This window comes from Pollachius pollachius (assembly GCF_949987615.1).
Source record: "Pollachius pollachius genome assembly, chromosome: 5".
Taxonomy (NCBI): Eukaryota; Metazoa; Chordata; class Actinopteri; order Gadiformes; family Gadidae; genus Pollachius; species Pollachius pollachius.
In genome coordinates, this window is record NC_136938.1 from 10,179,878 (window position 1) to 10,202,365 (window position 22,488).

General features: G+C 42.8%; 1 protein-coding gene across 1 annotated transcript in view; it reads left to right on the forward strand.

Moving 5' to 3' along the window:
- Positions 1–22,488, forward strand: part of mdga1 (MAM domain containing glycosylphosphatidylinositol anchor 1) — a gene marked incomplete at both ends in the record, with an annotated part of 138,086 nt that overhangs the window by 110,862 nt on the left and 4,736 nt on the right. Inside the window, 5 exon segments of the mRNA XM_079737206.1 lie at positions 6,550–6,730; positions 7,085–7,108; positions 8,551–8,703; positions 8,914–9,075; positions 13,716–13,846. Of these exon segments, the coding sequence (XP_079593332.1) occupies positions 6,550–6,730; positions 7,085–7,108; positions 8,551–8,703; positions 8,914–9,075; positions 13,716–13,846 (651 nt within the window).

The following is a 22,488-nucleotide window of genomic DNA, read 5'->3' on the forward strand; positions in this document are numbered from 1 at the left end:
TCTTGGTCAGTCTTACCTTTGCTTTTCTATCTCTCTTCCTTCTATCTGTGTGTGCGTTGGTGTGTGAGTGTGCATGACCGTCTGTGTTGCCTGCATGCCTGCTCGCATGTGTGTGTGTGTGTGTGTGTGTGTGTGTGTGTGTGTGTGTGCATGGGAGAGAGAAACAGTGATGGTTAGTGAACAATAGACAAATACGTGTTACACAACTACAGAACAGCAGGCAGCATATATTTATACTTTATTCTTGATAAATCCTTTTTAGGTTTATATCTAAAGCCTGAAGGCAGAGGGAGTTCAAATCTGGGTTAACAGGGCGTTTGTCTTTCTTTCGCTTCAAATTTGTTTTGACCAATCATGTCACAAGGAGCAGAGATCAATAAGTGCGTAATTGGGGGTCCAAAACTAGGCCAGCTGAAGTAAACTGCATAAAAGATTATGTTAGGTTTTCAAATAAGCACCATTCAGACTACCCACACTTATTGAAATCCCTTTCTGATAGCTGTGTCTACTTGAGCAAATCTATTTCTCTTTATATATCTCTGTAAACAACATAGGAAACCAGACGTAACTCTGCCCCTCCATTTTTTGGTGTCTTGGCCTAGCCTCTGTGCCGTCTCCCCCCAGAAGTTCTGCTATAACGTAGTAGGACAGCTGGACCCGGGATGACTTCTGGGCGGGCTATTCAGCCGCAACGTCTACAAGGCTTATGCTACTAACATCTGGGTGGAAGCCATGATGTTTGAGGATGTGACATGACTGAGAAGCGGGGAGGGGAGGGGGTCTCTCTTGGAGAAGACGGTGTGTCCAAGGTTAATGTCTTTCATATGATCAACTCATGTTTAAATGGTAGTCTGTAGCGTGGGCCTGAAATCCTGTGACGTTGTGAGTGCTGTACGGACATCTGCAAGTCTGATTGGGTGGATCTGCTTCGACCAAGTGACCCGACCAGATAATGATTGTGTGTGTTTGTTTGGTTTATGTGTGTGTGTGTGTGTGTGTGTTTAAGTCTGTTTATGTTAATTTGTTATTATCCGTTTTTTTATGTTATCTTATGTGTGTTTTATTGGTCTTTGCTCTAGTGTGTCATTTTGTGTGTGTGTGTGTGTGTGTGTGTGTGTGTGTGTGGGTGTGTGGGTGGGTGGGTGGGTGGGTGGGTGGGTGGGTGGGGTGGGTGGGTGGGTGTTTCGGTGGGTGGGTGTTGGTGGGTTTGTCGTACAAGCCTGCAAATACAATGATGTCTATCTTGAGCATTGGCATGTGTCTGTAAATGTACATCTGTGTGTGTGTGTGTGTGTGTGTGTGTGTGTGTGTGTGTGTGTGTGTGTGTTGTGTGTGCTTGAGTGATGTGCCTCTTCACCAGGCTGTTAAACTCCTATTTCCGCTGCAGGTGGTCCCCCTTTCTGGAGATTAGCCATGTTCACAGATCCTCCTCTATTAAATAAACATACACACACAAACACACACACACAAACACAAACACTCCTCGCCTCCTAGGAATTCAAGATGGAATGTTTTGCTAATATATCAGTCAAAAGTGAGACTGATGATATTAAACCTAGGGTAAGCAATTTATAGAAGAAACACTATTTTTTTGATTTGTTGAAATTTCTTGATACCCCGACAGCAATAAATGAATAAAACGCTCTGAACAAAAATAAAATAAAAGGAAAGAATCTGGTATCCGTGGCTGTGGCAGGCCTGTAATAAGGCCATCCGATCATTTCATTCTGTCTGAATGAAACGATGAGGCGACTTACTTCACTCATTGGGCATGACTGGAGTCTTCCACAAGGCTAGCTAGGCCAAGGGCTAAAGCTAGCAGGCTAGTCGTATCTCTTTTGTGTCTTTGAAGGGAGGCCTGAAGGTGGGATTCTTTTTTAACTTACTCTGGGTGGTTTCTTTAAATTTCCTATAGGCAACTCTAGCTTTAACCAAAGTGATGATTAATCTAATATCAAAAACTGCTGAATATCCAAAACCAGTAGCACCTTCTTTTAATGCCCTATTTCTGCAATCACCATCAGAACACATTTTGCATTAAAGCATCTGCCAAAAACTATATTAATATATGCCTTAATCCAAACAAAAATACCATGATAATTAAAAATCAACTTAGCTTGTAACCTTTACATTTCCAATGGTGAATGAATCCTATCATCTTATAACCCCTCACTGTACCCTGCTCTACAATGGTCCCCTAGTGCTTTTGGGTTTTCTCCCATCATGCAACATGCCCTCCTCTCCTTCCTCATCCGTCTCTCTCTCTCTCTCTCTCTCTCTCTCTCTCTCTCTCTCTCTCTCTCTCTCTCTCTCTCTCTCTCTCTCTCTCTCTCTCTCTCTCTCTCTCTCTCTCTCTCTCTCTCTCTCTCTCTCTCTCTCTGTCTCTCTCTCTGTCTGTCTCCCAGCACCCTGTTGCCATCAGAGGACTGGACAATCTTCCCTATGCTTTCTGGGAGGCTGCCAGACACAGCAGTGCAGCACTAAAGTGACAACTGATTTCTATCGGTTCAGAGATACCCATAGAGACTACTGTATTACTGTAAAATACGTAGAGCATCATATAAAGATCCATTTGGATTGATGTGAGCCATGGTAAAATGGCTTTGAAGTTAAGTGAACTATGTATGTTAAATGTTATATTATTACAGGGATTTATTTTTTTACATACTTAATCACTGTCGTGGATATAAATGTATAGAGGCAGTGGACTTGGGCCAGAGCTCATTCACTACGTTTGAGAATGTGTGGGAATAGAATATCTGTCTTTCTCTTTGTAGTTGGTTGCCTTCATATCATCTATCGCAACAATTCAATTTGAGGCTGTTACTCATTCCCTTTCTCTCCCTATCTGTGTCTGTGTCAGTATCAACCACCCCTAATCATCAAGCCTTAGTCATAGTATTAGTAGTAGTACTTCAAGTCATCTTTAATCTTATCCCTTCACATCACTGTAGTTTTCTAAGTATCTCTCAATTCCTTCCTGTGTCTGCTCACCATCTTTCTCTCTCTCTTTCTGTCTATAAGAGTCTAGCTGAAACACAAGATATTATAAAAAAAAACAAATACTAACTAACACAAATCCTCTCCATGTGAAAGCATTGAAAATGTGTGAGTGTGTGTCCAGCCATGCATGTGTTTGTGTTGCTATGCTTGTGCATGCATGTGCACATAAATGTATTTCAAAAGTATATCCAACACCTAAACCTCTCGCTGCACAGGGTGCTGTATTGCTGTATTGTGCTAGCACCTCCCGCCTGCACCAAATCATGCATACTACATGAGCGCTCCTCCTTCAGCCTTACTCTGCATAATTACTATGCATACCCTGCGTAAGCAGAGTGTAAATGTTTATATGGCTGAATGTAGGCTTAAGTGGGTGTTAAAAGGATCATTGCACTCTCCACGGCAGCTAAAATTGACACAATTAAACGAACCAACATAGAAGGCATGTGTGAAGTTGTCGGTTTCGGTTAAAATCATATCGTCCCATAAATTGATTGTAGATTTCATTACTTGTGCCGGAGATAGAGCCATTTAAATCTAATTAAAAGTCTACAAATATTTTCGGAGACTATTTCATACAGACAATAGTTTTGTCCCACAGTTTGCTTTGCAAGATTTTATTCTTTATTTTGCAGATTTTGTAGATTGTGAAAATGTATGTAAGTATGTAAGTATGAAGGAGTTGTTTATTAAGTTATATGTCTATAAATCTATTTGGATGCTTGCTATTTGTTATAATATGTCAGTATTTGTGTGTGTATGTGGGTGTGTGTGCTTGCGTGGGCTTATTTTTGTTCGCATTTATGCATTTATTTGTCTATTAGTTAACAAGTTTTGTGGATTTGAAAGGTATGCATCTGTTCGCTGTGAAAACAGAAATAGATTGCTTTTCTCTTTACACAATGAAGGCTCTTTCTCCTTCTCTCTCTCCTTCTCCCCCGCTCTCTGTCCATCTCCATCTCTCTCCATCTCTCTGTCTCCCCCCCCTATCTCCCTCTATCAATGTCTCCTCCTCCATCTCTCATCCTCTCTATCTTCCAACACACACACACACACACGCACGCACGCACGCGCGCACGCACGCACGCGCGCGCGCGCACACACACACACACACACACAGAGTTAAGTGCATTACCTGATAATGGCATGCTGTGGGTGTAGTACACAGTGGTGGGGAAGCGGCTGACCTAATGCATTACATTCAGCCCGCTGCCAGCTCCTTTGTACCGAGTCTGGATCACAACCAGTGGATGCACAGCTAATGGAGCCGTCCTTCGTGGGTGGAATAACTACTACCACCAACGCCACCGCGATAGGTTTATTAGAAGTGGTTCCAGCAGTGGAAAAAGAGAGAGAGAGCGAGAGCTACTTTAGTAACACGTTGGTGAGATCAGACTGGATAAGATAGCGTTGTCGTAGCCTCTGTGTTTTATCTCCGATAACTCATGATTTTTGGTGGCCAACCAACTGAACATCATGTTTAATAAGCTTGCTTCGTTTTTGTAGTGTAACACTCTACAACTGTGACCGTTGTAGGTTCGTAATAACTCTATTCCCTATGTAAATGCATACTTCCTATAGGAAAGTAGGCAACCAATTCGTAGAAACACCTCCTCTATTACCAATTACCGATTCATGTTACAATTTTATTTATCCAAGGTTTATGATGGTTCCAGTCCAAGTTCGACTGCTATCTAGATAGAAAGCTTGTTATCTACCTTGTTATAGAAAATTCTATAGTCCTTAAATGGTACTGTAAATGAAAGCCTTCCGCGGTATTACTATGTTTAACCATATCCCTTTTAACTGGGTTATAAGGGATCGTTATTTCGTTTTCCATCCACAAACACAAACTTTAATCATTGTATGTTCTGCAACATTACTAATTAAGACATTACAAATTAGCATTCCTCTCAACATTTCCACACAATAGGCAACTTACAAAGTAGGGCTACACTGCCTTAAACAATAGCCCAACTAAAACGCAATTAATCCGGAGATGTCTCACCTTTCTAAATGTTTCCAATGGATAACAATCACTGTTTAGAAATGAATCCTGCTAACTCTACAATTGTAAAAAGCAGGTGCCGAGCAAGGTTAGGTGCAGCGCACATAGATTGTATATAGTATATAGTTGCGATATGTGTATATTGTGGGAAACTATCGCAGACCTTCCCTCACACCAAAAAAACAGCCTGCGAAACGAGCACACGTCTAGGTCTACTCATTGAGATTTTGACCGTGTATTCGATTCAAGTATTCTGCTATTTCTGGCATCCCTGATTCTGATTTGTGGACTCTGGATTGATTATATTCAGGCATTCGGTCGACCGTCTCTTTGGGGAAAAGCCAACAACAGTCCTTCCATCCATCCTCCCCAAATTAAATGAGAAAATATAGAGTATGATGACATAGATCAACATTGAAGAGGCGGTGGTGTCTGGTGTGAGCGTGTTAAAGTCAATGCAAGCTAAATATTGCATGGAAAAGGCGATAACCAGTTACAAGGGATATAGGAAGATCCTGGAAACCAACAAGGCTACCCTTTACAGTACAGCTTACATAATGAGGCAATTGTAAAAACATCTGCAAGAACGTAAAAATTATTAAAGAAGATGTGCCTTGAGATTATAAGAAGAAATCATAATCCCTCTGTTAAATCCATGAATCCATTATAATTGTGCTCTCATCTGTGGTTTGTCTGTATTTTCCTACTTGTTTACCAGTGGTATGTACCCAATATTATATATAATTGACCATTCAGCAGGTAAATACTTAGTAATTAAGTTACTTTAGAATAAAGGGTTACCAATCGTATACTTGGTGATATACAATGCTTGCAGTGATTCAATGAGATCATATAATAGCATCTTATTAGTAAGATAAGGACAAGTAACAATTCAACATAATTTAGGTTATTCTCCCGATTATTACTGATGAAGATGATTGACCAAGGCACCTTGATTTGTGTATTGCTATCCTGGTCCATAAAATGTCAGGCTAAATGTTAACAGGGCAGTTTCTAGCGATGTTGAAGCAGTTTCCAACAGTAAATGAGCTCACAGGATCTGAACAAACTGACAACAATTCTGCTGTTACTGTGGCTGTATCACTCATATAACTACCCGGGGTTGAAACACCAACCAAAAAACATGGGGAAATTGAAGCGAGAGCCCTTCAACAAAGTCCAAAATAAAATATAACACAAGCAAGGCAGGAAATGAAGAAAGATGTACAACTGATCCAAATCCCTCCTTCTGATCTGTGTCAGTGTTCGACATGTGCATTAGTGTTTCAGTTGCCATCTCTTGTTTCTCAGTGTTTCGTAAAAAACATCGGTTTTCGGCTGATATGCTGACTTTAAAAGAAGAAACATGCACAAAGGTTTTGACAGAGCCAGACACAGTCCTCATGGTTGCTTTTCAGTTTATTTTTTTAAGCATTTTATGTTTTAAAGGCACACGTTTTCAGCCTATTTAGTGACTGTCATAGTGACTTTGCATGTAATACATATGTGTGTGTGTGTGTGTGTGCGCGTGTCTTCAGAACAAGCAGAACCTGCTCTCCAAGCAGATCGACCTGAAGGGCGTGGAGCCCGTGAAGGGGGTCCTGCAGTCTTACTCCATCGCCGACCTGCGGATCCCTCTCTCCTACGAGGTCCGCCTGGCCCCCATCACCACCTACAGCATCGGAGACTACGTCAGCCGCACCATACAGTACTCTGAACGTAAGCCTCTCTCACACCATGGAGATTATATAGATGGGGAGGAGGAGCCACTTGCAGACAGGTGCACAGGCGGGTGGACGTACAGATAGATAGATAGACAGACTGACAGGATGACAGACAGCCGGACAGACTTGCAGGTAGACCGAATGGCGGACATACAGTGAGAGTTATCAACGGACAAAGTGCCAGGTGGACATAAAGACAGACTGGTGGGGTGATGTACAGGCAGGAATACAGACTTACTTTGAGGCGGTCAGACATCTAATAACGTTAATATTGTAACAGATTACATAAACTCTTATTAATGATGACTCAAACTCTAACTAATCAATACTTATCTCACCTTTGTTACAGCCTACACATACCCAAGATCATCAGGTATGTGTTTGTTTCTGTTTATCGTTGATATCTAAGTGTATATGTCCTCACTGGTTCTATGTGTATTTGTCTAACGTCCTCATAATGATAAAACTCAGAGCAGGGGCACACTTGAAAAACCCATCATGTCTTCCCTGAAGTGACACAGATCATTTTTAGAGCACGACTTTTAGCAAAAGCTTCCCATGATCAAGAAAACAACTTTTTATACCTTACAAGTCAAGCTTCATTCTGCCCAGCTGTCCTCTCTGACTTTGAACATCTTGCCACGCCGGTCCTCGCCTCAGTCTTCCATTTCCTTAAATGAGCTGTCATAATTCTCTGGATCCGTACCCTTCCCTCTACCTGTGGTCAGCCTCGTCGCGTCTATCCGCTCCAATAAAGGACGTGTGATTCTCTGGCAGGACGGCCAGGCCTTCTCTGCCAGGGAGCAGCAATTAAAACCGCAGCAGATTGGAAGCGACTCGAAGAACAACAGAGTAAATTGAAAGGAGCGTGCGCGTCGACGCTGGCTGCGAATAGCAATTGATTTCCTCCTGTGATGCACGCACATGTACACAAACACAGGCATGCGCACATGCAACAAGCAACACTCCCACTGGTGCTCTGGCCATATGCGTCTGTGACAAACAGGAATCTGGATCGTTGTACGGTGTTGTTACCACGTTGGATTGTAATTCATTATGTTGTCCTTCACAACATGTAGGACTGCCAAACATAATTATGGGATTTCTCGTTTCTAGTGTGAATCGATTTGTACATCAATTAATTATTAGTCTTTTGAACCGTGGTCATCGGAATATTAATACCAATATTTATACTGGGACCTTTCCCAATAAGTCTTTCATCTATTGCCATTGCATTGATACTAGATTAGGTGTTTCAAAAATAAATAAATTTGAGATTAATACCATAAGTCTGACAGCAGATGAGATGGAATCAGGGTAAATGAGGCGTTCGCTTCATATCTGTTTCTTAACTAATCATATTGCTGGCTGGAGTGGGTAATCTGTAAAGTGGCAACACACAAACTTGTTAGAAAGTTTAAAGTATAAATCTCCAATTAAAATGTCTCTTAAGTTTTCTAACCAACATCAGGTAACTGTAGAAATACACAGCTAAAATCCCTTTCTGAAAGCTGCATCACGTGAACATGTTTTCCTCAGTAGGATAGCTCCCTAATGAAACAAGGAACAAGGATTAACTCCACACCTTTTTCAGTTCTTTCAGAGTTTTCAGTTACGGGCCCAGGCTTTGTGCCATCTCCCAGTATAAATTATGCTATAACATTGTAGGACTGCTGGATCAAGATGAAACACTTTGAATTGCTCTGACACACCATTTGATTCCGTTTACATTTTGACTTTGATTCACTCCAGTGTCTTCTGATATCTGATCATATCTTCTGTTTCTCCTGGACCCTGACCCAACCCACACCTCAGACCACGTGTGCGGCTTTGAGGATGAACGGATATGTGGATTCTCTCAGGACAGGACAGACATGTTTGATTGGACGAGACAAAACCGCCTGACCCAGAATCCTAAGCGATCGCCCAACACTGGCCCAGAGACGGACCGCAGTGGAACCAAAGAGGGTAAAGACGACACTTCTGCTTCTATTTTCCATGATGCCTTGGAAAAGTGAGGAGTTAAAGCATCCATTTAAATGATGAAGTTCAGGCTAGAAGTAGAAATGTAGATCATTGTTGCGATCAGGGTAAGGATATGGAGGGGAGTGATGCATCATGGGTTTCCACATCCAGCATTTATATTTAAACATGGCTTTGTTTCTACTACTGCTACAGGTTACTACATGTACATTGAAGCATCGCGGCCCCGGGCCCCCGGAGACAAGGCACGGCTCCTGTCTCCTCTGTTTAACGTGACGTCGGTGAAGGGACCCAAGGGCTCTGGAAGGGTCCCCTACTGTGTGTCCTTCTATTACCACATGAAGGGCAAACACATTGGTGAGAACACACTCACACACACACATACACATAGAAACAACTTTTACCTATTCATTTTCAAGGGATCGTACATTCTTTTCTGATGACCTACACTTCATCAATCAACAACAGGATGATCTACGAGCACAAACACATGCAGATACCAAGGTTATCGCGGTGGCACTATCCGTACAAGTGTCTTTGGTTTTATTTTGCTGCGTGTGTATGGGTGTGTAAGAAAAGAAAGGCAGTCAGACAAAGAGGGAAACACAGAGAGAAGGTGTTTCCAATGCCCCACATAACTTCAACTGCACTGTCCACCGTTCCCAGGGTCACTCCAGTCTACTTACTAAACAAAAGAGTCATATTTAATGACCACTTTCTGCTCCTTTTCCGTAACCCCATGGCGGCTCTCTGGTCACCCTCCTTGCCCAAATCCCTCTCGTTCCACTTGGAATCCTTTTAGATTCCAGCCAACGTCATCTGGACGGCCGTGGAGCGGATCCGGCGTGCCGACAGATCCTTTAGCGCCTTCTCAGGGAGGCGTCCGGACGTGACGACCAATCATCCATCACCAAGCTTGTGGCGTGGATACAATCAAGACTATCTGTTAGCATCCCCCCCCCCCCACGCCCGCCCCCTGCCTAGCCTACTTCACAAGTATTCCCTCAATTTGCCCTCGCTGTTGTACCACTCGGCTCCCATCTGTCGTAGCTCTAAGTGCCTTACCTTGGCAGTGACACACACACACACACACACACACACACACAAACACACACACTTTCCTAACGAAGGTGAGGGACGAGGCTAGGATGAGACAGATTGGAAGAAAGCCACCGAGATGGAGGAGAGGAAGAGAGGGGTTGAGAGAGAGAACACCACGGGTGTTGTCAGGGGTAAAGTGGGAGATTTGTTGGTTTCGGTTGATAAATCGTCCTTTTTTACCTTCTGAATGCTAAACCAGCGACCAATTGTCTGGCAATGTGAAACCCTTATAAGTTTGGCCAGGAGCGTGTCAAATATTGAAGTCAGATGATATTAATTTCAATCTTTTTTTGCGTGGAGCCACAAACCTTTTCCACACTTCCACAGTTCAGAATAACAAGGTCAGTTGTTTTGGCGGAAATTCTGCATTGCAATGCAGTGGCTTGTAGCCAGATGATAGGATTGGAGAAATTGTTTGGTTAATAGGAGACGAGCTGGAGGGTTGATAGAGAACAAGATAAGGAAGGATTAGAGGAAATAAAAAGAGGGCTTAGTGAAGCGTGGTGGAACGAGAACCAGAGAGAGAGAGAGAGACAGAGAAAGACCATGAGATAGATGGAGGGTGGAAGATGGAGAATGGGACCAACGTAGGGTGAGGGAGAGAGGGAGGGAGAGAATGAAAAACAAACCTCAAGAATCATCACAATACAATGTAACATTGATTTCTCAGTAAATTTATTTGTAGTATTTTATGATTTTCCATTGGATTATATAGCGAGGACATCCGAATCAGGAATTTATCATCAAACTGGGAGTTTACCACCCATCCTTCTTGTTTTTCACTTTCTGAATGCTTTGTATCATCTTTCATGCATCGTCGCATGCGCAGCATAAACATATATTTTATTATCGTATTGCATGCATATAAAAATGCTGCGGTTTCCTCCCACACCGAAAGACATACATATTAGGTTAATACTCCTGCCTGCTCCCAAGGCACTGGCATTTAGAAGTGGAGTTGGTCTGTGCAATGATGTTGTTCACTGCTGAGATGGTTGTAAAGCATAGAAACCCAAAGAGGGACAATACAATAAACTATTCCATTACGTTCTTTATGAAAAGGAAAGAAAAACAGTGCCCGGGAAGCTTATTAGAAAAAGAAAGGGTATTAAAAAAGGAGCGAAATTAGATGTTGGTGTTCAGTATGTTCCTGGTACACATGGTGTGAGTTTGCTAGACGCTGTGCCTCGTGTTGGAGAGCTGCACACACACACACACACACACACACACACACACACACACACACACACACACACACACACACACACACACACCAACACCCAGAGCTGTTTCATTTACTTTCATGGTGTTGCAGCCTGTCTAGGGGTTCATGGATGCATTGCTGTGGTCTGTTGTGGCCAGATTGCTTTGATAAGCTCTTTGGTTTAACCAAATCAGAAAAAAAAGCCCAAAACGAGACAGTGTGCATACCAAAGTACACATTGCCCGATTGACTCTTATAAATTAGATTTGAGTTTTGTAATTAAGGGAATGAAGAGGTTGGACATGAAGAAGGTAAAGGAAAAATGAATGACGAAGAACGTCTGACAGAGGACTCAGACATTGTCAGACGTTAGGTGTGTGTGTGTGCTTGTGTGATTGTATGTGTGTGAGCGTCGTTGTTTTTCCAAATGTGCCACACACACTTGCACCCCACTGCACATGTACATACACATCCATTGCTGTGTGACAGTCGTGTGTGTGTGTGTGTGTGTGTGTGTGTGTTTGTGTGTTTGTGTAGCTCCACGCATGTGTGTGTCTGTGTGTGTGTGTTTGTGTTTGTGTGTTTGTCTGTGTGTGTCTATGTGGGTGTGTCTCTGTGTGAGTGAGTGTGTGGCATCCGTGCGTCTCTGCTGTTGTCGCCACTTAAGATTGCAGCAGGAGTTGGCCCCTCATAAAGCCCTCTCTGACACCCCCTCGCTGACACACCCTGAATTAGCTCAGCTCAATCAATAGCCTACTCATCAGCATCGCCTTTTTCCTCCACAGACTGCTGGGACCCAGGGAGAGAGGGACAAATAGGGAGAGAGAGAGGTATAGGGAGGGAGGGAGAGAGAGACATATAGGGAGAGAGAGGTAAAGGGATGGAGAGAGAGAAACATGGAGGGCGAGAGGTATAGGGATAGAGAGAGAGACATGTAGGGAGAGAGAGGTATAGGGATGGAGAGAGAAACATGAAGGGAGAGAGGTATTGGGAGGGAGAGAGAGACATATACAGGGAGAGAGCTATATGAAGGGGGGGAGTCATATGTAGAAAGATGCATAGGAAGGGAGCGAAAGAGAAAGGGGGGAGAGAAAGGGAGATATAGGGAGATAGAAATAGGGGGAGAATGATGGGGAAGGGAGCGGGAGAGTGAGGGATAGAAAGAGATGAAGGAGGGGGGAAGTAATGGAGAGGGAGATAGATGGAGGGAAAAAGAGGGGAGAAGGGGGAGGGACAGAAAGAGAGGGAAGGATGTAGAGGGAGGTATCGTGGAGAGAGATAGATGCGTGGGCACTTTGTGGCAGGGGAGCGTTGGACATGTGGAGAGCCTGAGACGTGAAACGAGTAAGAGGTGGCAATTAAAGAGGACGAAAGACCTTAGGGATGAGTGAGAGGTAAAGAGAGGATGAGGTCGCTATAGGAGAGAGAGAGGGCGAGAGGGGGAGCGAGAGAGGGAGTCTAAGAGAAAATGTGGGTTAGAGAAAATGTGTTACAAACCAGAGGTTGAGAAAGTGAGAGAGAGGAACCGGATGAAGTGAGAGAAAAGAGAGGTAGAAGGACACAGGAAAAAAGGAGCAAGAGTGCCCAAACGTGACAGGGAAAGATGAGCCTGGATGTATAGAAGAGAAGAGCTTAAGAAAACGGGCAGCCCAGAGACGAATAAGGAGAAAAAGATTTAAATGATAAGTTAAATGATTGCTTTAAAGGAAGGGAAGGAATACAGGGAAAGAAGAGGAGAACAGTGCTGTGTGAATAAGAGTGGGACTTTATGGCCGCAGTGCTGGTTGGCATCCAAAGTGGTGTCCATTTTAATGACAATGACTCTATATCATTATTATTATATAGGAAATATTATTATCACACTCACATTCACTCACAGACGCCGTCCCACATGAATTCACCTCGACTCTCTCCTTACGGTAGAAGTTAATTAAAGCTTGCCTGCCAAAAATTACTCAGCAAGGTTCAAGGACAGGAACAAAATGCATCCGCGCACACAACACACACACACACACACACACACACACACACACACCCTTGTGTCACAATGTTTACTCTCTCAGATCAGCAAAACAACTGTCCATAAACAAAACATATACAACCAATATTAACACACACACGCAAACACACACTTTCTCTCTCACACACAAACACACACACACAAACACACACGTACACAAACACATACAGACACACAGACAGACGTACAACCCAATTACACACACACACAGGGTGGTACTATTTGCTTAAGAGACTGGTGGTTGGTAATGTTCCAATTAGGAGCTGGCTGCGGATCATTAAGATGATGAATGATAATAGAGAGAGAGAGAGAGAGAGAGAGAGAGAGAGAGAGAGAGAGAGAGAGAGAGAGAGAGAGAGAGAGAGAGAGAGAGAGAGAGAGAGAGAGAGAGAGAGAGAGAGAGAGAGAGAGAGAGAGAGAGAGAGAGAGAGAGAGAGAGAGAGAGAGAGAGAGAGAGAGAGAGAGAGAGAGAGAGAGAGAGAGAGAGAGAATTCAATCTTTCTGCACCATTCAATATTGATCGGATTCAAGTAATTTATCTGAATTTATATTTAAAAATACATATTTTCGAATACCCAAGACCAGTCTTTTTAATCCAACTATTCTCATTGTTTATGAATGTCTTAACAATCCAACCTTGTTTTGTGTGTGTGTGTGGGTGTGTGTTTACAGGAACCCTCAATGTGCTGCTGAGAGTGAGGAGCATAGCGTACGTGGACTCGGTAGCCTGGTCCAAGTCTAGCCACCAGGGATCCAACTGGAAGAAGGCCCTGTTTGACATCAGCCCCAGCGGACCCTTCCAGGTGGAACCCTCTACTGGGACATAACCATGCATGAACCAAGTGATCTCTGTTATATGTGTTCTTATTGCTTTACCATGGAACCATAGCAACATCGTTGCATTATATACAAAAAAATAACTACGCTGTTCTTCTGCATGATTGCCTGCAATACACCACTTCCGTGACTACTGGTATTGTGACACTGGTGACCATTGGTTGGTCACAAAGTTGTAGAGGGTTCTGGGAAGCCCTTATTTGAATGTGGGCATGGGAAAAGGCTTTGTCGGGGAGGATGAAACAACACATTGATTGGTTGGTTTCCTGGATGGTCATGGGATACTGCAGTTGGGTCCAGATACAACAATGATGTATTCTGAAATGTCTCCCAGCTGAAAGTAGTAAATTAATTAACGACACATGCTATGCATAGATAGTTTGAGCAGAGTTATGAATCCAGCGATTATCCACTGAAGCTGAGATGTGGCAGCTGTTGTTCTGCGTTCCTGATTGCTTCTGAAACGCTGTCTGCCATGTTTTTTGTGGTAATTGTTTTATCTATCCTTACTAGCATATTGCATTACTGGAAGCACACATCCCTCTAACTCTTTTCTGTGTGGTTAACCCCTTTCCTCTCTGGCTTTTATTATTGAGATGTCTTTAGTCCCACCACCCTGAACACATATTTATGCAGGCTCTTGTTGGACAAGGGCCCATCGGAATCTGGCTGGTTTTGGATGTCTGTTGAGATGCAATACGGGCGTATTGATTGTTGTAAAGAATTCCACAAGGGATTCTTCGTTCTAACAGTGTGAATCTTCATTCTGCGGCACTTTGGCTCACCAAGGATAATGATATCTTTCTAGGCTTAGATTGGGTAATACATAAAGTGTGAATCTGAGAACATACATGTTTAATGAGATAGGTGGCAAGGGAAAAATCTATACTTAATGGATGAGACAGATTCCGCAATGTAAAATTAAACATACTGTATTATAACTAATATGCATTGCTCTAGTGAAGAAACATTAATTATTATTGTTTTTTGTTATTTGTTATTGTTATGTCCTTTTTCTTGATCCTTGATTGTACTTAGAGCTACTCTGTCTCTTAAAGCTAGCTAGCTGTTGCTTAGCGATAAGCCAATTCGTAAAAGTTCCTTTGCTAATCTCTTCAAACGACAGATGTAACATGAAACAAATTAATGGATAAGATATGTACTATTTTTCACAACTGGGACATGCCACCACCTCTCATATCTTCAGCAAACTTTGTTTACAAACTTTTTGTTTTATTAGAATATCAGCCCCTGCAGTGCTGTTAATTAAATGTCATGTTGGTCTTGTGAAATAATAGTTTCTATAAGGTAGAATTGGAAAGGAGTAGTAGAGTGTTGACACTCACTGAGCAACAACAAACTGGGGTTATGGGATCCTTACGCGTTTGGACATGAAAATGTATATTATTGTTATTAGGTTAAAATGTGTTTTACATATACTGTAGGTTTTTATAATATAGATCAATTACTTTCTTTGAATCGGTACAGTACATGATAACATATTTAAAGAGAGTTATGGTTTACTGTTTGTTATTCAATTAAAGTAATTTCATATAAATATTTGTTGACCTAGTACCAATTGTAAAGCCCTTGCAGAAAAGGCGGGGGAATACATTTGGGTCCATGAGACATAGCACCACATGTTTTCCTGCCTTTTCTACGCAAGCTTTACGTTGAGCTAGCTTCACATGTTCAGAGCTATATTATGGGCTAAGTTCATAGCTTAGTTCAGAGCGATATTCAGAGCAAAGTTCAGAGCTAAGTTCAGAGCTAAGTTCAGAGCTACATTCAGAGCTAAATTCAAAGCTACGTTGAGCCATATTGAGCAGCGTATGCAGCGGAGTGTTTTAAGCGAAGTGGCTTCAGTGAGCGTGATGCAAGCGCTGCATGCTAGAGCCATCATCATCATCATCCCTTCAGCTCAGTGGAAGCCTCCCCTCTGAGTGAGGAGGAAGCTCAACCCGACAACTCCTTTGCGTTCGCTCAGTGTCTTGTTTTGGTCTTCTCTTGTTTTTTTATACTAGATTCAAAGCTACACTTACAATGATTAATGCAGATTAAATTATAGTGTTAAATGTCTGGAATGTGTACAGAGAGATTCATAAAATAAATGATTTGGCGCTATTTACTGCAGGTATTTCAAATGCTATGATAAAATCATACCTCAAATCTTTTGGATTAATAATATAAATGGTTTGATGTTGGTAACCTCCCAGCTCACAATTATTATAAATACTAAATGTGTTGTGGTTTGACTCTAGGGATAGCATACGCTTATGGCCAAATTAATTTGTAATATCTTTAGTGTAATTATCTTGTAAACAGCACTGGGCAAAAACAAGACTAACCATGACTTTATTTTGGATAGTCTTCAAACTTTACTACAACATTAAACATCTTACGAAGAAAGCGATGTGAATGTGTGGAAAGTGTTGACTATAAAAGTGTGTAAAGGTAAAGGACAGGGGTAGGGCAGAATGAAGGAAGCATGAAGTTAAGGGAGACAAGCAGGAGTGAGACAGCTCTCTGGGGGAGTCAAGGGGGTCTGGGCAGGCATTCTCCCCTGACCTTGTGTCAATATCCTCCAATCTCTGCTGTACACAGCCAAGAGCATAACACTGTGGCTGGCCTCCGTGACTCTGAATCTATCAGGGACCCTACTGACATGAGCTGATCTAGTTTGCCCTCTCACACTCTTTCTTGTCCTCCCTGCGTCTCTCTCTCTCTCTCTCTCTCTCTCTCTCTCTCTCTCTCTCTCTCTCTCTCTCTCTCTCTCTCTCTCTCTCTCTCTCTCTCTCTCTCTCTCACATACACACACACTGACACACACACACACACACACACACACACACACACACACACACACACACACACACATACACGCTGAGACACACACACACACACACACACACACACACACACACACACACACACACACACACACACACACACACACACACACACACACACACACACACACCAACACCCAGAGCTGTTTCATTTACTTTCATTTGCAAATATACTCTAGCATCCATAAAGACACACACAAGCACATGCATATGTCCAACCGTACTTCCATCCTTAACACTAACACAGTGTTTGTGTTGTGCCCCCACCATCTTATTTTACATCCCCAAGCCCACCAGTCCCTGGCCCCCTACAGCAATTAACCATGACAGGTCAATTAACAGGCTTATTTATGAGGCTGGGGCAGCCGCTAGTTGTGTGTAATGATTCCAGATACATGGTACATGTTCTGGGGTAAGTGAATCCATGATGGATGCGAGCTGCGCTGGTGGGAGGGGCCTTAATTAATTAGGCCTAGCTCTGGCGGTAAAGGAGGCAGTACGCAGGATAGAGAAGAAACCCACACACCTGAGGGCTAAACCGGGCTGGATATTTATCTGAGTTACTGGGACTGGAATTTAGGACTTCAGAAATATGAATTTAAGTGGAAGGTTCATAAGGTCTGGTACATTTTATCCCATTGTTAGAATTGTGAACTCATGTCGGGAATATGAAATTTGAAGCCATATCTGAATGCATCATATCATGCCAGGTTCATGATTGGTCAGATTTTATCCTCATGTCGGAATTGTGAAATATGTTTCTGATGCCCAGTTTGTGATTATATTAATTGCAAGTTGTTTGTTATTTTTAACAAGTTATTGAGATGAAGACATTGGATGTGAATTAACTGCATCACGGTTAATTATGTTTAGCGTGCTTTAGACACTTAGAATCAACATTAAAAAAGGCAATTTGATAAAATATGAGGTACCCGAATCATCCAAGATTGGACATTTGGGATTAGTTGAAGGAAGTCAATGAGATATACCAGCACATTTAACAGTAGTACTAAAAGTAGAAGGAGTAATAGCACTTTTAGTGGCACTATGTTTGGTTGTCCATCCAACGCTAATGATACATCATGAAAAGATACAGCCCCAACATACACACGCCCACACACACACACACACACACCAACACACACACACATACCCACATACACACAAACACACACACCAACACATACACACATACACACACAAACACACACCTGCCTTCCGTCCCGTTCTCACACAAATACACATACACACACAGACACACGTACACACACAGACACACACACATACACACACAGGCTCCCTCTCTAAGTGAGCGTGGCGGGGGTGGGGGCACTTGGGACTCGTTAAAGTGACTCACTAATTGGTCCAGACACTGGACTCTTCTGGTAATGAAGATAAATAATAAACTCAGCCAGACAGTTGGGCTCGTTTTTTAAAATTCTTTGTTGGTGTGTGCGTTTTGCCCTTATGTGTGCGAATATGAACGTCGTGTGTGCTTGTGTGCGCATACGAGTGCATGATTGTGCATGTGTGTATGCGTCTGTGTGTGTGTGTGTGTGTGTTCATGTGTGTGATGTATGCCCTGTAAATTCTTGGTTTACAGGTAAATAACACATGTAAAGTGTTATTTGTGTGCGAGGGAAGGCGCCCACATGCTTCAGCCAGTGTGAGTGTGTGCACGCATCGTTAATAAAGCAGTACTTAATGCATCAGAGACATTAAAGCCCAGTCATTAGCTGAGCAGGCACATCGCTTGTTGTGACACAGTAGGGTTGGGGGAGGATGCTTGCTTCACACACGCATGCGCGCCTATCCCACATGCACACAGTCAAGCACGCACACACACACACACAAATACATGCATCCACAAATATCATACTCAAAGACAAACTACAAAAAAGGCACACATGCACGAATGCACACACACTCACACATCTTATAATTGTTTCATAATGTAGGCTGCTTGATGGGCCGTGGCACCGCCTGAAGAACATAAGCTTTATTCAAACGCACACACACATAGACACACGCACACGCACAAACACACACATACATGCACACACACAAACACAAACACACACACACACACACACACACACACACTAGTGCCTCTTCTATTTGTGTCTCTTCCTGGCCACTTCCGTCACGTACCATGGTTCCCAGGGGCCAAATAAAGCAAAAACAGTGACCTGAGTTCCTGTCGTTTTCCCCTTCACTGCTTCTCTCTGTCTGTCTCTCTCTCTCTGTCTCTCTCTGTCTCTCTCTCTCTCTGTCTGTCTCTGTCTCTGTCTCTCTCTGTCTCTCTCTCTCTCACCATCTTTTTCTCCTTCACTTTTGATCTCTACTATACCATGTCTCTCATTCCACTCCACTCTCTCCCACTCTTTACCCTTATGTCCTTCCTCTTCCTTCTTTATCCTCTCTCTTTCTCTCTCTCTGTTGCTTTTCTTTTGCTCATTCATTACCATGGTCTTAACATTCACCAAACATTTAACAATAATGATTTTGTTATTTCTGGTAATTCACTGATCATACATCCAGCTCCTTCTGATTCATATGAATGGTTCCCCAGGAGAAGCCAATTGCCTTCAGGGCGATAATCTAAGACCTTCTAAACTAATATCCGATTTTGACTTTGCATTGATATTTCATCCTCTTTTTAACTGTAAATTATCTTTAAAAGTCTACCATAGTGCTATGAAAAGTAAATGTATTCTCAGTATATTATTGTGATACAATATAATAATGATCTAATATATAATTATGAAATATGATAATATAATTGTCATATAATAATATAAATACATGAAATAGCTTTCATTCAAGGCACCTTCAGTCCAGTGAGAGTTTCATACATTTGTTAGAAATATATCTGTAGCACTATATATTATACTATGCGTATAGTGCTCCCCGGTTAAATCAGAAGTTGAGGAGATGATATGGAGTGTGTCTGAGGCCCCAGGGGCCCTCACTGGATTACCTAGGGGCCATCTTTGATCCCAGCAGAGACTTTTGCCTTGGGGGGGAGAGAACAAGACTACCATCATCATCAACATCTGTGCCTCACGATACTACATGTCTGCTCTCTCTCTCTCTCTCTCTCTCTCTCTCTCTCTCTCTCTCTCTCTCTCTCTCTGGCTTTCCCTTTATCACTCCTTTGATCCATATCTCTTGCACCCTGTCTTTATCCATAAGCCTCTCTTCGTGTCTCTGTGTCTCTCTATCTGTGAGCTCACACTAACAATCTCTGAGGGCCAAGTTCTTGGCTCTGTGGAGGGCAGCTCACCCTGTTCTCAAAGAGCCAGAGATGGATCGTTGAAACATTGCAGGACATGTTGCTGTAAAGCAATAAGGGTCCTCCCGATTATATTGACATGGAAAAATTGCTTACATTAAAATGTCCTGCCGATTGATTACACCTGATAATAGTTCCTTTGCTTGAACTGCATGCCTTGCATTGGTTCTGTGTAAAAAATAGTGAGGATTCATTCCTATTATTCATCTGCCGCTCAAGTGCAGAAAGCCATTCTTATAGTCGATGTTGAAGGAAAACACATTCACACTGTTAGAATCTACCACTCTACGATTCTTATGCGTGCCACGTCAACGCAAATAATCAGACTGCTGGTTAGTTACTAATCGCATCAACATTTTCAGGCACCTGAATGCATTCCTTATCTTTCCTATGTGTTTCGTTCATTTTGTGTAGGTTTAAGTTCAGATAATTTTTAAGTTTGTCCCTTGACTGGAAAACAGACAGGCAGGTTTCCCTACTGTAATTTCTTATGATACCTTTGAAACGAGATCCACATGGAAAAAGTGAACCCCCTATTACTGGCTGACTCATGCGATTCAACCCGAAAGGTAGAAATATTTTCAATGCCCATCCCAACGTTGACTTCCAGAGCCGTCCACCATTGGAAATTCATTGGACGGCTCCGCCTCAGTGGCCGCTCTCATGCTCTTTCTCCATCTTCCTAGGCCCATTTCACACGGAGCCCATTTTTGGGTGAAACCGCATAAGGCTTGTGCGTTTCGGCCTACCGTCCAGACGGATCCGGCGTATCCGGTGCCCTAAACCGCCCTTTTCTGAAACCATGTCCCAGGGTGCTTTCAAATATATCCGGACCAGTACATTAAAAAGTATTTCTGCTCAATTTAAAAGGTTAAATCTCCTCCTCAACTGAATGTTTGTATACAGCGCGCAGGCTGGATGCGCGCAGGCTTGATGCACTCCACTTTTGTGGAGAACCAGCGCCTTGAATATTTACTACAGCGTTTCTACAGCTCGCAATGAGTCTGTCTTTACGGAGATATTCCTGAAACGCAACAAAGGAACACGGAGGGGAAAAGATCGTTTTTCGCCCGTTTAGACCGGGCCCAAATCTATTTCGATCCACCGTGAAGCGCCACCAGGAGGATGTTTGTTCGCGTCTTCTTCTTCTTTCTTTTGCTGGAGTTCTGTAGCAGAAGCAGCACCCCTTATGGGCCTGGAATGTGTACTACAGCGTTTCTACAGCTCGATGTGGTTTCTTTTTGAGGATAAAATAGGAACAGTCCATCAGTATTTCAGTTGACTCTGAATCTCTCTTTACACCAGGCAGTATTGCATAACAGGGCGGAACAAGATGGCACTTCAATTTATTTCCCAGTGATTGATCATCTGAACCAATGTTTGGAGCTCTTCGTTGGCTTCCATCTCCCAATTATTTCCTCATGCGCTGTGATAATGCAATAATCTGCCTTCTTTTGTTTTGACTTGAAGCAGATGCACTAACAGGCTAGTTTGTTTATGCATGCATACAAACATAACACTAGACGGGTCCTATTACGGAGTAATAGACACAGGATGCTATGGGATAAAACTTGAAAAAGCAATGCATTGTATCTGTGTGTGTGTGTGTGTGTGTGTGTGTGTGTGTGTTTTTGGTAGTGGTTATGTGTGCACGGGGCTGTGCATGCCTGCATGCATGTGTTTGTGTGTGCCCAAAGCCTATAAATTCACAGGGACCCTTGACCAATTAGCCTCTCGTCCTCTCCTCTCCACTGTGTTTTAGTTCGCCTTACAACTCAGAAGCCTGCTTGGCATAAATGAGCTCAAGAAGCAATATCTCTCCGGTGGCGCAGCATTGCAGCTCGGCTCATTCTTTTATATATTTATTAAAGTGAAGTGAAGCCAGAGGAGAGGAGAGGCCGTTGAACAGGGACGTCTGGTTACGTTCCTGTCCTCTGCGCTCGGGTCATTGAGCGGGCGCCTAATGTTCACAAGGAGTGGGGGGGAACTTTGGATGTTTAGTTAGATTTCTAACTCATACATTTACATAAAACCATATTGTTGTGTATCTATCCTCCTGCATTTACATAAAACCAGAAAAGATATATTTCACACCAGCCCCATGGAAATTGCATCCTGTCTGTAACAGGATGGATGCAACAGGATTAACAGGATTTTAAATAATTGTAACCCCCCCCCCCTCCTGTACTTATTTTGGTAACGGTTTGAACCCGGTCTCGACGTGAATGGGTCCAGGGAGAGATGTGTGCAGCCCCTGATTGTTCTCTGCTGGCCGGCTCCATCACAACACAGTGTTTACGGCTGAACTCTTTGACGGGAATTATGCTGTAAAGTTCTCCCTTTCTGCGCACACACGCGCAAACACAAAACACCAAAGCCATCCTCATTTAAATCTCCTCCCAAATAATTTGATCTCCTTTAGTCATCCTATTTCAACCAGGAACACATTAGCAGGCCCCCGCAG